This window comes from Bos indicus x Bos taurus, chromosome 2 (genome assembly GCF_003369695.1).
Source record: "Bos indicus x Bos taurus breed Angus x Brahman F1 hybrid chromosome 2, Bos_hybrid_MaternalHap_v2.0, whole genome shotgun sequence".
NCBI lineage: Eukaryota > Metazoa > Chordata > Mammalia > Artiodactyla > Bovidae > Bos > Bos indicus x Bos taurus.
The window spans coordinates 31,198,154-31,213,681 of NC_040077.1; the positions used below are offsets into that span (position 1 = coordinate 31,198,154).

At 38.2% G+C, this 15,528-nt stretch overlaps 1 protein-coding gene across 4 annotated transcripts in view; it reads left to right on the forward strand.

Annotated features, from left to right (window-relative positions):
* SLC38A11 (solute carrier family 38 member 11) overlaps positions 1 to 14,441 on the forward strand; it is a 58,613-nt gene extending 44,172 nt beyond the window's left edge. For 3 of the 4 annotated variants that reach the window (XM_027559065.1, XM_027559039.1, XM_027559056.1), the window contains 3 exons: positions 1,541 to 1,672; positions 10,878 to 11,153; positions 14,059 to 14,441. In XM_027559065.1, the coding sequence (XP_027414866.1) occupies positions 1,541 to 1,672; positions 10,878 to 11,153; positions 14,059 to 14,142 (492 nt within the window). In that variant the 3' untranslated portion in view covers positions 14,143 to 14,441. Of the gene's footprint in view, positions 1 to 1,540; positions 1,673 to 10,877; positions 11,619 to 14,058 lie in introns of those variants that run through there. The other variant, XM_027559046.1, reaches the window with a different exon arrangement.
* Positions 14,442 to 15,528: the final 1,087 nt, after the last annotated feature.

Genomic DNA, 15,528 nt, shown 5'->3' on the forward strand with positions numbered 1-15,528 from the left:
GCATCCAAGTACTGCATTTCAGACTCTTCTGTTGACTATGATGGCTACTCTACTTCTTCTAAGGGATTCCTGCCCACAGTAGTACATATAATGGTCATCTGAGTTAAATTCACCCATTCCAGTCCATCTTAGTTCGCTGATTCCTAGAATGTTGACATTCACTCTTGCCATCTCCTGTTTGACCACTTCCAATTTGTCTTGATTCATGGACCTGACATTCCAGGTTCCTATGCAATATTGCTCTTTACAGCATCGGACCTTGCTTCTGTCACCAGTCACATCCACAACTGGGTGTTGTTTTTGCATTGGCTCCAACCCTTCATTCTTTCTGGAGTTATTTCTGCACTAATCTCCATTAACATATTGGGCACCTACCGACCTGGGGAGTTCATCTTTCAGTGCCTATCTTTTTGCCTTTTCATCCTGTTCATGGGGTTCTCAAGGCAAGAATACTGAAGTGGTTTGCCATTCCCTTCTCCAGTGGACCACATTCTGTCAGACCTCTCCACCATGACCCGCCCGTCTTGGGTGGCACTGTCTAGTTCTAAATTGTCTTTGATCTTTTCTATCTTGTCAAAAATTAATAACTGTTTGTTTTATTGGATTGTTTGAATCTCTCTAATCAGGATGTTAATTCCTAAGAATAGGAATCATCTCCTAGACATTTTCTCTTAACATAATACAGTGTAGGACATATTAAGTAGGTATTAAATAGGTAACTGGGCTTACCAGATGGTGCTAGCAGTAAAGAACTTGCATGCCAATTCAGGAGATGTAAGAGACACAGGTTTGATCCTCAGGTCAGGAATATCCTCTGGAGGAGGGCATGAGAACCCACTCCAGCTTTCTTGTCTGGAGAATCCCATGGACAGAGGAGCATGGTGGGCTACAGTCCATGGGGTCTCAAAGAGTTGGACATGACTAAAGAGACTTAGCACACACACAAAATAGGTAACTGTTGAGTGATTTCCTAATCTGAGTGTCAGTGGAAAATGGTAATCAACTCTTCTCCATTCTTGTTAAGGAAAGGCAAGATAAAATAGACTTAGCTTGTACCAGATAGGATTTAGATTATATGAAGTTAGTTTCCTATTAGTAAAGAATATTAAACATGCATTATTATTAAAAGATATTGTGCTAACTCTTTCCTTAGAAGTCCTTCAGATAATATAAATAACATCTGTAGTTTGTGTTAATAATAACCTTATTGGACTCAGGGAAAAAGAATAAGGTAACTTCTCAAGGTCTCTCCTACACTTCAGAAATATTTTTGTTCACTCAGTAGTATGCCATGTTCTGAGTCTGGAATGTAAGCCAATGCCTGTCTAATAGTTCAACAAAGAATACTTGTTATTGATGTGTGTGTGTCTATGTGTAAATAGTTTGGAAAAGATACAACATTCATTCATATGACTTAAGATTTGATTGATTGCCTTACTGTATTTTATATAGTCCCAACTACTATAATATAAAATTCTCTTTTAAAACTCCTGCACAACTCTGAGAGTCCCTCTCTAAATAATCTGTTTCTATTTGGCAGGTAATTGCCAATGTGTTTTTTGGTGGGAATCTTTCATCAGTTTGCCACATTATCGTAACTGTGGTTATCATTACCGTGGCCACACTTGTGTCACTGCTGATTGATTGCCTTGGAATAGTTTTAGAGCTCAATGTAAGTACATTTGAAGATTCTAAAAATCTCTTTTAAAGTTATGTTTGCATTTAACATGAGATATATTTTTCCTTAATAAAGGTGTCATTTTCTGAACTGGAATGAAAATGTGCTTGTTATAGTAAATATTTGCATAGATGATATTATGTGGTTTATATTTTTAGAGCAGTGGTTCTTCAATGGGGGAAATGCCTTTCTGTCCCCACCCCCAGTGGACACTTAGCAGTGTCTATAGACGTTTTGAGTTGCCACAACTGGGTAGGCTGACGCTGGTGGTATCTAGTGGGTAGAGGACAGGAATGTGGCTAAACATCTCATCATGTGCAGGGTAACCCTTACACAGAGAATTATGCAATCCAAAATGTCAGTAGTGCTGGAACTGAAATACTGGTTTAAGTAGTTTTTCCATATTTTATTTTCTATAGTGCATAGATATAATTGAAAATAAGTATAAATTAAACAAATCTAGGGGAAATTCCTTTGCAGAGTAAAGACATGTCTGAAGTGAAGTGAAGTGAAGTGAAGTGAAGTCACTCAGTCGTTTCTGACTCTTTGCAAGCCCATGGACTGTAGCCTACCAAGATTCTCCATCCATAGGATTTTCCAGGCAAGAGTACTGGAGTGGGTTGCCATTTCCTTCTCCAGGGAATCTTCCCAACCCAGGGATTGAGCCCAGGTCTCCCACATTATAGGCAGACACTTTACTGTCTGAGCCACCAGGGAAGTCCTAAAAAAGACAGGTCTAGAGAGACTCATTAAAATATGTAATGAAGGAAGTTATATCCACTTACCCATTCACTTACCTTATTAAGTATTTCTCTCTCTCTCTCTCTCATTTCCTTTGTAATCTCTACTGCTGATTTCCAAATCGATGTCTTCATCATATCACATTTGAATTAATATTGGGGTTTTGCTTCAACTAGCACATATTTAAGTTCTGCTTCCAATTTATCACCATCCTGCTTAAAAACTCTACTTTTCTCTCAACAAGCACAAAATCTGTTGCCTTTATCATCTGACCCCAAGCTATCTGTGGAAAGTTATTTACTATTAACTTCCCAAAATCTACCCACAGCTCTAGTCAATCTTGTTTTAGACCTATGAGTAATCCATATTAATTCTTTCTTTTATCCTTTGGTTTATGTTTACTCTTTCCTGTAATTATTTTTTTCTTTCATTTCTCTCCAAATCTTACAAAGATTTAAAGTCTAGTGCAGCTTTAATATGTTTATTTGTTGATCAGATATATATTAAATAATTACAATTGAGCTTTGAACAACTTGGATTTGAAATACGGAGTCTACTTTTACACAGATACTTTTCAATAAATATGCACTACTTGAACCTCAGTTGGTTGAACCTGCAGACATGGAGAAACAGAGTATGCAGAATCATATGTGTTATATATGAGCTTCCAGCGGCTCAGTAACCCCCTCACTCCCACAGTATTCAAGGGTCAGTGATACACTATGCCACAGAAGCAGACATACAGGATGGGAGGAAATCAGAAAGGATCTGTGCTTTTGTGGAGCTTACAATCGCACAGGGAAATTTAAAAGTTCAGCTACTATAGAGGCAGTGAAGAAGAGAAAAGGATGTGGGTGTACTCCTAAAAGACACTTTTTAGAAAAGATTGACAGAATTTGGTAACCAATTCAATTGTGAGGTCAGGGGGATAGAGGGGCACATCAAGAATGACTTCTTGGGACCCAGCAATTCCTCTTCTGGGTATTTATCCAAAGAAAACAAAAACACTAATTTGAAAACGTGTATGTACTGTGAAGTTCTTGACAACATGATTTCAACAGCCAAGATATTGAAGCAACCTAAGTGTCCATCAAGAGATGAATAAATAATATGTGGTATGTATATACAATAAAATACTACTCAGGCATAAAAAATAAAATCTTTCCATTTGCAGCATCATGGTTGGATATTGAGGATATTATGCTAAAGTGAAATAAGTCACACAGAGAAAGACAAATACTGTATTATCCTACTTATATCAACGTATGGAATCTAAAAAAAGATTAAACAGAACAAAATGGAAACAGACTCATAGATACAGAGACCAAATGAGTAGTTGCCAGAGAGGAGGGGCAGGGGTGAAATTGATCAAGGAAACTGAGATACAAATTTCCAGTTATATGATAAATAAGTCACGTGTATGTAATACACAGCATAAGGAATATCTATAATATTGTAATAATTTGTATGGGGACAGATTGTTACTAGGGTTGTTCTGATGATCATTTCATAATGTATGTAAATGTCAAATCACTATTTAGTGCACCTAAAACTCACATAATATCATATGTCAACTGTATTTGAATTTTTAAAAGTGACCCTAAAAAAGTGACTCCTTGATTCTACTTTGTGGAAATAGGATAATGAGATCATTTGGTGAAACGTGAATAGAAGTGATTATACTGCTTTAGAGCCTTTCCTCTTCCCCTTCTACAATCCTTCTGGAATTTCTACTCAAAACCACACCACTTAGCATTGATCAATCATGTCCCACAGGGAGGGTGGGCTTTTATAGATAGAATATCAAGTTATCTTTTACTCACTCCATTGAGAGTTAAAGGGGAGGTGAAGGTATTATTCCTTCCAGGTGCCATTTGGATTTGAAATCCCAGACAAAGGTAGTGGAAGATTCAGTCAGGAACACACTGTTGGGAGTTTTCCTGTATCAGATCATGTGGAAAGTAGAGAGTAGGCAACTCCCCCAACCTTCGTATGACTAGGGAAACATCTGTTCCACCAGCAATGGAAAGAAAGTTCATAGGAAATATGGAAAATTATCCGAGGTAACTTTTACCTACTTCCTCATTTTGCATAGGCTAAAGGCTAGTAGGTTCACTGAAAGTCATGTCACGTTCCAACCTCGATCTATGTAAATGGATGACTGCAACCTAAATATAACTTGATTTAAGTACTACCTTATATCATGTATGGTCTGGACTGTCCAAAGCTTGCCTTTGCTATCAAAGTACAAGTTCTTTAGAGACAAGAATGGAGCTTAATTGCCTTCTCCATCCCCCACAGTACATATAGCAGAGTGCTAAGAACACAGTGCTCAAATTACTGCATGGGCCACTGTCCATTGGGAGCACAGTGAAGGATTTCTGTCTACAAATGTTCCTGGACACAGAAGGCATTCTTTAGTAGGCATGATCAGTCCTGTCTGACTCTTTGTGACCTACAGGCTATAGCCCACCAGGCTCCTCTGTCCATGGGATTTCCCAGTGAAGAATACTGGACTGGGTTGCCATTTCCTACTCCAGGGGATCTTCCCAATCCAGGGACTGAGCCCACATCTCCTTCATCTCCTGCATTGGCAGGTGGATTCTTTACCACTGAGCCACCTGGGAAGCCTATTCTCTAGTTGTGGCATCAAGCAATTAAGTCTTACAAAAAATTGTTGGGGCTGACAGTAATAGTAATCCTTTAATTATACTGAGGAGATGACCAGCACAATTCCCAACTCTGTTATTTCTTGTTTTGTGAAGTCTCATTTGAGGTCGCATGTTTGTTTGAATACTGTAGGATTGTGATATGAGAGAACATATGTTTATCAACTGCCTTACTACTCACTATTTTGATAGCCTAACAGTTTTTGTTCCCTTTAAGTTAACCAAGCATACCCATATTGCTTATTTTTCAGGAATGATATATTTATGTATATTTGACCATTACTTTCTGTTAATTCCAAATCTCCCTGACACTTTACATAACAAAATTATAAGCACATAATGGTGGGCTACAGTCCATGGGGTTGCAAAGAGTCAGAAATGACTGAGCAACTGAGCACAATCACATTAAATATTCCCAGTTGTGCCTAAGTTGAAATTTTTTTGTAGTTAAGACAAAATTCTGGTGTTGTAATAAAATAATGATATTTCATGAAAATCTGTTATGAAGTCAAGATCTGAGCTGAGTTTGAGGACTATTTTAAAAATTTAAAACATGATTCTAGATCCTTAGATTAAAAAAAAAAAAAACCTGGCTATATAGACATTTAAGAAGAGTGCCCAATTGTCATGATCTAAGAACTCAATTACACTAGTTTTAAGAAATCTGAGATGTTCATTCACTTCCAGACCATCTGAGTATGTATTTTTTTAATCAGTGAAAGTCTTTTTGTAAGTGCAATGTCACAGTCAGGTCTTTGTTCAACTCTGTTTTGTGTGGGTATTTGTTATGTTTTTAACATCAGATCAAGCAGCAGGTCACACAGCCCTTTAGAAGCAACTAAAGCATGTGATGTTTCCCCTCCAAACAACAGTGTGAGCTGACACGTAGGGAGCATTTACTCTGAGTCAAGTGTTTTGCATATATTATCATCCTTAATCTATATAAATTTCACATATGAAGATATAGAGATACAGAGCGATTGGCGCCATTAACAGGTCACAATGGGTTTTTTTAATTGAAGTATAGTTGATCTCTATGGGCTTCTCAGGTGGCCTTAGGGGTAAAGAGCCCACCTGCCAGTGCAGGAGACAGAAGAGGCATGAGTCCGATTCCTGGGTCGGGAAGATCCCCTGGAGGAGGGCATGGAAACCCACTCCAGTATTCTTGTGTGGAGAATCCCATGGACAGAGGAACCTGGAGGGTTACAGTCCATGGAGTCTCAAAGAGTTGGACATGACTGAAGTGACTTAGCACCCACTCACGCAGAGTTGATTTATAACATTATATTACTTTCAGGTGTACAACTTAGTGATTCAATATTTTTATAGATTATACTCCATTTAAAGTTATTACTAATATGAAGCAATGGCTATATTTGCCTATGCTATATAATACATCCTTGTAGCCCATCTATCTTATACATAGTAGTTCGTATCTCTTAATCTCCTTCCCTTATCCTATCCCTACTACCTTACTCCCTCTCCACTGTAGCCACTAGTTTGTTCTCTATATCCGTGAGTTTGTTTCTTTTTTGTTATATTCACTCATTTGTTTTATTTTTTAGATTCTACTTATAAGTGATGATACAGTATTTGTCTGTCTGACTTACTTCACTAATCATGATGTTCTCTTCGTCCATCCACATTGCTGGAGATGGCAGAGTTTCATTCTGTTTTGACTGAGTAGTATTCAAGTGCATATGTGTGTGTGTGTACATATACCACATCTTCTTTATTCATCCATCTGTCAATAGACACTTAAATAGCTCACACTAGTTTTAAGTGGTAGAGAGTGAACACAAGCTTTCAAACCCTGTTGCCCATGTTTTTAATCATTATGCTAGTCAGAAATTTCCTAAGTATAAGGCTTTAAATCATGCAAAATAAATGTATTCATGTCTCCTTCCATTTTTTAAGTTAAAAATCTATGCATTGAGTTTACCTGTAAGTGAGGTTAACAGTAATTCAGAATATACATAGAGAGACTTTAAAAAAGGGTTAAATACAAAAAAATGAAATTAGAAGTTTTTCATCTAAGCTGATACTTTTAGCTAATAGCCTTTACCTTAGTTAATAAGGTAGTACCTTAGAAATTCTTTTCCTATTGTGACTTCTGAATCATCATTAAGTAGAGTAAAGATCTTCACAGGTGATGATATAAGAGAATCAGACCTTCAATTTGCAAAGTTAAGGAAATGATATTATTCAGTATAACTAAAATAATATAGAATAAAATTATTCAGACTTATATTAGTTATTTAATAAAAAAGCAAAACCCCATTTAGAACTTAGCTTCCTTTTTATTTTATTGTTTTCATGGCAGTAGAACAAAATGACTTATTTTCCAAGGCAAATGCACCCTCAATTTTAAAGGATTCATTTTAGAAACAAAATAAGTTCCATTCTTGTTAATAACAATCCAACATCTTGGCACTAGTGTCGCTGTTAGAGAAAGGAGGCATCTGCAGTAATTGGGTCCTTTGGGTTTCCACTTGCAGCAGAACAAAGAGAAAAGATGAAGCAGCTGGTGCCTGTGGCCAGGCTAACCAGCCCAACAAGCACGGTGTGCGGCATACAGCGGAGGGAAGAAAGCAAACCTGTTACCCAGCAAGAGCACACAGAGTAGGCGAGCCGTAGTGCAAGCCGCCAAAGACCTCTGAGCTAGAGTTTCTCTTTAAGGTATAGGAACACATTTCACGAGTCCAGATTGATTACAAAATAGAAATTTTAAGGATGTTTAAGCACTCTTTTCTTTAGTTTTCAGCCTCCTTGCATTAGATGAGAGGTTTCTGTTCAGGTAGGACAATTCAAATACTTTTCCCATCTGTACTGCCAGTAAAAATATTCAACACCTTCTGTTATTTCCCGCCTGCAAACTGCAAAATGCCCTGGTATCAGTAGTGTTTTTTATCAAAGGATAGTGCTTTCTCCTTTTATAAATAGGCTATATACTTTCTTGTCTCTTGGTAAACAGTTATGGCATTTATGTGCTGTCAGGAAATTTTGAAAATTATTACTAAGCCAGTGGTGTATCCTCTAACAAGGCTATATTAGATAGATGAAATTAGTTGGACTAATTTATAGGGAATGGACTTCCCAGGTGGCTCAGTGGTAAAGAATCCTTCTGCCAATACAGGAGACACAGAAGATGTAGGTTTGATCCCTGGGTAGGGAAGATCCCCTGGAGGAGGGAAATGGCTACCCAGTCCAGTATTCTTGCCTAGAAAATCCCATGGACAGAGGAGCTTGGCGGTCTACAGTCCATGGGGTCACGAGGAGTCAGACACGACTGAGCAACTGAGCACACACATACACACAACTTGTAGGGAAGAGAGCAGATGTTTTTATCATTTTACTGATAATCTTGGGTCCTAGCAACAATCTCTACCAAGACGGAGCTTTCAAATATTAGGGAAGGAACTGCTATCTAGACAAGATACTCAACTGGACTTCTTCCAGTACAAACATCAGCTATAAACTTTTCCCACTAATTGCTACTTTCTCAACCTTTAAGAATTATGACATAAACAGAACACCCATTGCTTTGCGCTGCCCAGCAAGTTAGGTTTGGAAGAGTCCCAAAATGCTGACTGATGACAGCTTCTGAGCAGCAGCTGGTTGCAGTTTCCATCCGGATAGCACTTTCACACTCCACAGTTCCTGATGAAGTTGCTTCATGTGTTCCTATGAACGGCCTTTTATCACTCTTTAACACAGACACACACACATGCACGTACTCACACATGCATGCACTCACAAACATGTTGTTTAGTCACTAAGTTGTGTCCGACTCTTTTGTGACTCCATGAACTATAGCCTGCCAGGTGCCTCTCTGTCCGTGGGATTCTCCAGGCAAGAATACTGGAGTGGGTAGCCATTCCCTTCTTCAAGGGATCTATCCAAGCCAGGGATTGAACCTGGGTCTCTTGCACTTACAGGCGGACTCTCTACTACTGAGCCGCTAGGGGACTCCTCCTGTGTTTGTATTTTTTATTTTCAAAAATTATTTCATTGAAATCAAAGGATAATTATTATAAGCATAGATTAAGTATTTTTTATAATTCAAAAAACATCAGTTTCAAATGTCATAATGGAGCCTAAGAAATACATAATTCATTTAACTCTGCTGCTGCTGCTGTTGCTAAGTCACTTTAGTCGTGTCCGACTCTGTAGCCATATGAAAATTAATCCTTTATATGCCGTGTACTTTTGTAGGTATTCATCTGTATTCAGGTACTATGAATAGCAAAGTTATATTGTTCATATATTTCAAATTAGAAGATGACACTTCTTAGTATTTTCCCATGCTTATGTCTGTGACTATAGAAATATTTTCCATGAAGTATGGTTCCTCCTATTTTTCCCCAAATTTTTAGCTGCTGCCTGGCCAGTCTGACTTCATGTGCTCCTCTTAATTGATATTTCTCCTGACTTGCTGTTTTTTGTTAAAAACTTGTATTTTTGAAATCATATGATGTTGTATATTTTTGGTAGGAGAGTAGTACTTAGTATAAAGCAAAGTAAATTCAGTAAATGGTGATACTGAAAAAATCTTTCTTTTAAAAATATTTTAAGGTATAATCTGTTCTTTTACATCACCCAATTTCAAAATCAGTTTTCTATGATTTTCCCCTGGGGTTACTTTACCAAAATAATGTGAAAAAGTTTTCAAACTGTAGGTGATAGGTGTATAGGGTTTTGTTATATGATTCTTTCTACTTTTCTGTATATTTTACAAATTTCCATAATAACTTTTCAAGTTTGGAAAATATATATTTTGTGGAATGCTTCTTTTTCATTCTTAACCTTACCATATTTACTGAGTGCCTATTTAAAAAAAACAGCTTGTGTTTTATGACTTAAGAAAGTACCATTTATCATATGATTATATTTAATATATTTTAATCATATGCTTCTTTTATTTGATATATAAATAATGTTTAATATAATAAAAAATATATTATCTAAAATACATTTAATTTTAACATTATTTCATTTGCAGAATTCCTTACAGATTTAGCCTCCTCAAATGGAAAGTCTCTTTCCTTTGAAGTCAGTAACTTGTGGTCTATTTATATTAGATAGCAATACTCCCTGTAATTTTCAATCTGACATTCCCCCTCAGGTTGGACTTATCCATAAACTAATGTGGGGGAGGGAGGATGAGTCATAGCTATTTAGTTCTGCTGTCAATTTTCTAGGGTAATTAATGTGAGTAGTTTTACTTGAAAGAGGATTTAGAAATGCTATTTCATGCTAAGTACCCTGAGGGGTACAGTTTTCCTTTCTCATATAGATAGGCACCTACTTTCTTACAAGGTCAAGAAAAGAGAAGAGATAAGACGCATGCCCTATGTATACCTCCGAATATTCCTGTTTTGTACACAGTTGACAAACAGACCTCTCAGTTTTAAAAGGCAAAGTAGGTACACAGCAATTTGAGATGAAGAGTATAAGGAAATATGATGTGACTGAAAATAAGCGAACTTTGAAGAGTTTGCCAGGAATCAGCCATACCATCTGCTTTATTTTTTATATTATTTTTTGATTATTATTTCTTTAGCTTGATATACTATTATATTATTTTACTTTTCTCATCTGTAAATATACTGTCAGAAAAGGAAAGTCTTTCTTGGAATTATTTTTCTTTCCTCTGTTTGATTTAACTGAAGCTGTCATACTTGTCACATGCATGATGATAGATAGATTTTTTAGGTGTTTTTTTTCCAAACTGTCCCAGAAAGGCTCCACTCAGTAACATTATCTTATTTCTTGTTTTCAATATGCAGGGCGTGCTCTGTGCAGCTCCCTTAATTTTTATCATTCCATCGGCATGTTATCTGAAGCTGTCTGAAGAACCCAGGACACACTCAGATAAGATTATGTCCTGCGTCATGCTTCCCATTGGTGCTGTGGTGATGGCTGTTGGGTTCGTCATGGCAGTCACCAGCCCTCAAGACTGCAGCCACGGGCAGGAAATGTTCTATTGCTCCCCGGACAATTTCTCCCTCACAAACATTTCAATTTCTCATTTTCAACTGACAACACAACTTTCAATTTTAAACGTCAGTATCTTTCAGTGATTTGCCTCCTTTAAAAAAAAAATTCATTTTTATAGACTTCTAAATTGCATAATAACATTCACACATGTTTTAATCTCCATATTATAAAATTATTACTTTGGCATTTATCAAGATTTGGTTTCTTTACTCTTTAGTCCAATGTAAAAGATAAAACGGAAAAGAAAGTTGAATGTATTCTATCTTAAACCAGGGAAAATATAAATGTTTTAATGACTGTACTGCACAAATCTTAAAGGCAGAAGGAAAAGTAAGGTCTTTGACATTTGCTGCCATCCTCTCAAAGAACTTTTCTCTTTTTAAACCAATATATTGTGCTCTAAAATGAGTAGATGATTGTGGGTTTAAATTTTCTGTGTGTCCTTTAAGAAAAACATAGAGGGCTTTTTGTTTTTTTGAAGTTTAAGGAAAACTCAAGACGATTAAAGAGGCTAGATATCCCAAGACCAAGTGAAGCTCTCCATTGTCATTTCAGTCGCGTGCCTTGTTGAGAGGGAAGTGACTCCCTGGAGTAATGAGTAAAGTCCTGCCCATGTTAGGAAGCATAACTCATAGACTGGGCGTACAGAGCAAGGTCTGTGAGGAATCAAAATTACCTCGAAAGTTTTGATCCTGTGAGAATATAATGGTAGTGCCATTAAATAAAGTGTAAAATGGGGGAAAACCACAAGTTCTTCTAAGGCACAAGCTCAAGGGATCAGTTCTGCATCAGCTTTGGAGTTGTTGAATGTGAAGAGCAGGTGGAAGCTGAATTTTCAGACTAGAACCTCAAGAGAAGAATCAGGGCTACACAAGAGGTATTCTCATTACTCTGGGGGTCCTTGGAGAGACTCTTGGATGCTCTTGTTGACTAGATTCTCCAGAAGGAGACAGAAAGATGGAGTGTGCCATGTCAGGTATTTATTCTCTTTCATGGTGGCTCAGACAGTAAAGAATTTGCCTGAGATGCAGGAGACTCGGATTCTATCCCTGAGTAGAAAGATTCCCTGGAGAAGGAAATGCCAACCCACTTCAGTATTCCTGCCTGGAGAATTCCATGGACAGAGGAGTCTGGTGGGCTACAGTCCATAGGGGTCCCAAAGAGTCAGACATGAGTGAGTGACTAACACACATAACTAATGGAAGAGAGGGGGAAAGCAAGATCAGGTGGGCTAAAAGGACCTGTAGTGCAGGCTGGCAGAACCTCAGCCAGGTCTGCAAGGAATATGGAGCATATATGGCCCTTCAGAGTTGTCTCAATTCAAATGAAATAGCCAAGTCTGAACACCCCTGCCTCCAATAGTCCTTGCACGTGGGCAGCTCTTTGCAGCTGAGCAGACCCTAAAGGAACTGAGAGCTGGAGGCGGTTGGCTGATGGCTGGGTCACCAATGCTTCCTTGTGGGTGGGTGGGGGGCGGTGGGGATCCTGTGTTCATCACAACTGGCCTCAGTTTTTAATAAGAATTTTTTTATATCTCAATGAATATTTCATGTTTTAATACCCATGACAATCTTTTAAAAAAACAAGAAAATTTGGGCCCATTTGGATGGCTAGCTTAAGTCATGTATCACCCATGATTTCATTTCTCACCTTTTCATTTGTGTTTCAGTCAAGTTATCAAGTTGACCGTCTATAGTATTATATTAATTGCTGTCGAATAGTGAGAAAATATGACAGAGTTAATACATACCTGATGTGTTTGAACAAATCACAGCCAAAAAAAAAAAACCATAAGAAGTATATAATGAATATTTCACAGCAGTTTGAATACAGAAGTGGTGAAAGCTGAGTTGTCATGTGACTTATAATAAGAAAGGCCTATTGAAAGCAAAAAAAAAAACTGCCCCTTAGCCAGCAGGGCCATGCTCAGGCTTTGAGTGGTAGCATTCACTTCAACAAAACATCATCCATGCCACTAAATTAATACAAATTCTTTTGGCTATATAGCTTTTCTGCATTTCATTTATACAGTTGGTTTTTGTAGTTGGTTAAGAATCATAAAGGTAGGTGATTTATATCCATTTTTATATTGATATGTGTTTTGGTGAAATACTAATCAAAATGCTTTCATTCCTAACTGAGAGAATGTGAGAAAATTTTGCAGCAGTTCATCCCTACATTACTCAGGACTGAGAAACACTGACCTACATAGTTATTAGATAAAGTCATAGGAGACGAGGTTTCCAAGGGTGTACAAAGACAAGTACGTCAAGGATAACGTAATTTAGTGCTTAACCTTCTATTATCTTGTACTTTTGCTATTGCTTCAGATACATTAACCTTGGCTCAAGTTCGTGAAAAGTTCCAGATAGGAACTGAGTCCTGCATTAATGCCTAACAAATATTTGTTCTGGTTTTGTGTTTTCTAAATCAACTGTAGAAAAAGACTACCCTGGACCCAGTTATTAGCTACAAAGTTTACCAGCATCTTTCAAATTATGGTCGAATAAGTGTTAGAAACACATCTATTTCACAAGAATACTTACTAATATTTTGCCAACGTTCAGAACTTTGAGAACCACCCCTTCTATGTTCTGCCTTAAATTCATGAGGTTTCCACTGAAACTTATTCCAAGCTACATTTTACCCCTAACAAAACAACTTGAATATTTAACCCAGTTTTGCACCGTGGCTTATTTGACCTTACAAAGTTCTTCTTAATTTAAAAAAGGAGGAGAGGGAATAGTATCATTACACGCTAAGGCAAACACAGAGCACTACATTTCCTTTAAAGGATATAGATTGGATGGCATCTGTAAAACTTACTAATTGGGTCCTTGTACCTGTCACTTATAATAGGATCTCTAATCTCAACGCTAACTTCCAATATCAAAACAGGGAGATTGCTTTGCCTCTGACCGGCTACAGTGGTATCAAGCAATAATTGTTGTCTCTTGTCTTTCCTAAAAGGACTCTGAAATCCAGGTTATCCAACCAGGAAAATCTCAACTAGTCCTCCTCTGGAGTCATACTGTGCAGCACACATCACCTTAATGAAAGATTAATTTATTGGAAAGGACCAGGCTTCCTTCTGGTTTATCTGCGGTGATCTTCTCAGGGAAGCAGTGCTCGTCTGTTTTTTAGTAGAGCTGGCCAGTGACAGGGCCAGGTGTTGGCAGTTATTCTCAAGCATGGATCAGCAGGTGACCATGAGATGAGGGACCCATAAATGCTTAAGTGACATTGATGGAGGTAATAATTAGCTGCACCAATCAAATAAGCCTAAAGGAGATCAGTCCTGGGTGTTCATTAGAAGGACTGATGTTGAAGCTGAAACTCCAATACTTTGACCACCTGATGTGAAGAGCTGACTCATTTGAAAAGACCCTGATGCTGGGAAAGATTGAGGGCAGGAGGAGAAGGGGACGACAGAGGATGAGATGGTTGGATGGTATCACCGACTCAATGGACATGGGTTTGGGTAGACTCTGGGAGTTGGTGATGGACAGGGAGGCCTGGTGTGCTGTGGTTCATGGGGTCACAAAGAGTCAGACACGACTGAGTGACTGAACTGAACTGAATCACATAAGCTCCTTGAAGAATTTGTAATTATTCTAAAAAGTGTAGAAAGGATTTGCCCAGATAACAGAGTAGACATGCAGAGTGAATGAGAGGTACCATGAGCAGGAGAACATAAGACTGGGAGAGAAAGAAAACAGTACCGTCAAACTCTAGAGCCGTGGTTCACAAACGTCAACACGGGTCAGAATCATTGAAAAGAAAGTGAAAGTGTTAGTTGCTCAGTCACGTCTGATTCTTTGCAACCTTATGGACTGTAGTCCACCTGGCTCCTCTGTCCATGGAATTCTCCAGGCAGGAATACTGGAGTGGGTAAGCCATTCCTTTCCCTAGGGGCTCTTCCCATTCCAGGGATGCAACCCAGGTCTCCTGCATTGCAGGCAGATTCTTTACAATCTTAGCCACTAGGGGAGGCCCAGAATCATGGGAGGGCTTGTTAAAATACAGGTTGCTGGGCCCCACCAACAGAGTTTCTGGTTCTGGGATGAGGCCCGAGAATTTGCATTTGTTCAAAGTTCCCAGGTGATCTGACTGCTGTTGATTCAACAACCATATTTGAATAAGGATGATGATTGGACAAAAGATGGGGCCATTGTTTCAGAGGCTGAGCAGAAAACAAGCAGCGTGTAGAAATGCCAGGCTGGAGTTCAGAAGGAACGGAGAGTGGAGACAGGAGAGAGAGCTCTTGGCAGAGTAACTGTACTTTTCCTTTGTCTCTTTGAAAACTCATTTGAAGAAACTCAAGGAGGGGAGAGGAGAAACCCAGACAGGAAGATTAGTGAAGAGTAATGACAAGGGAGAGGAGGACAGCGAACAAAGAAGGAAACAGATTACGGTCTAAAGACAACACAGCTGCTGTGT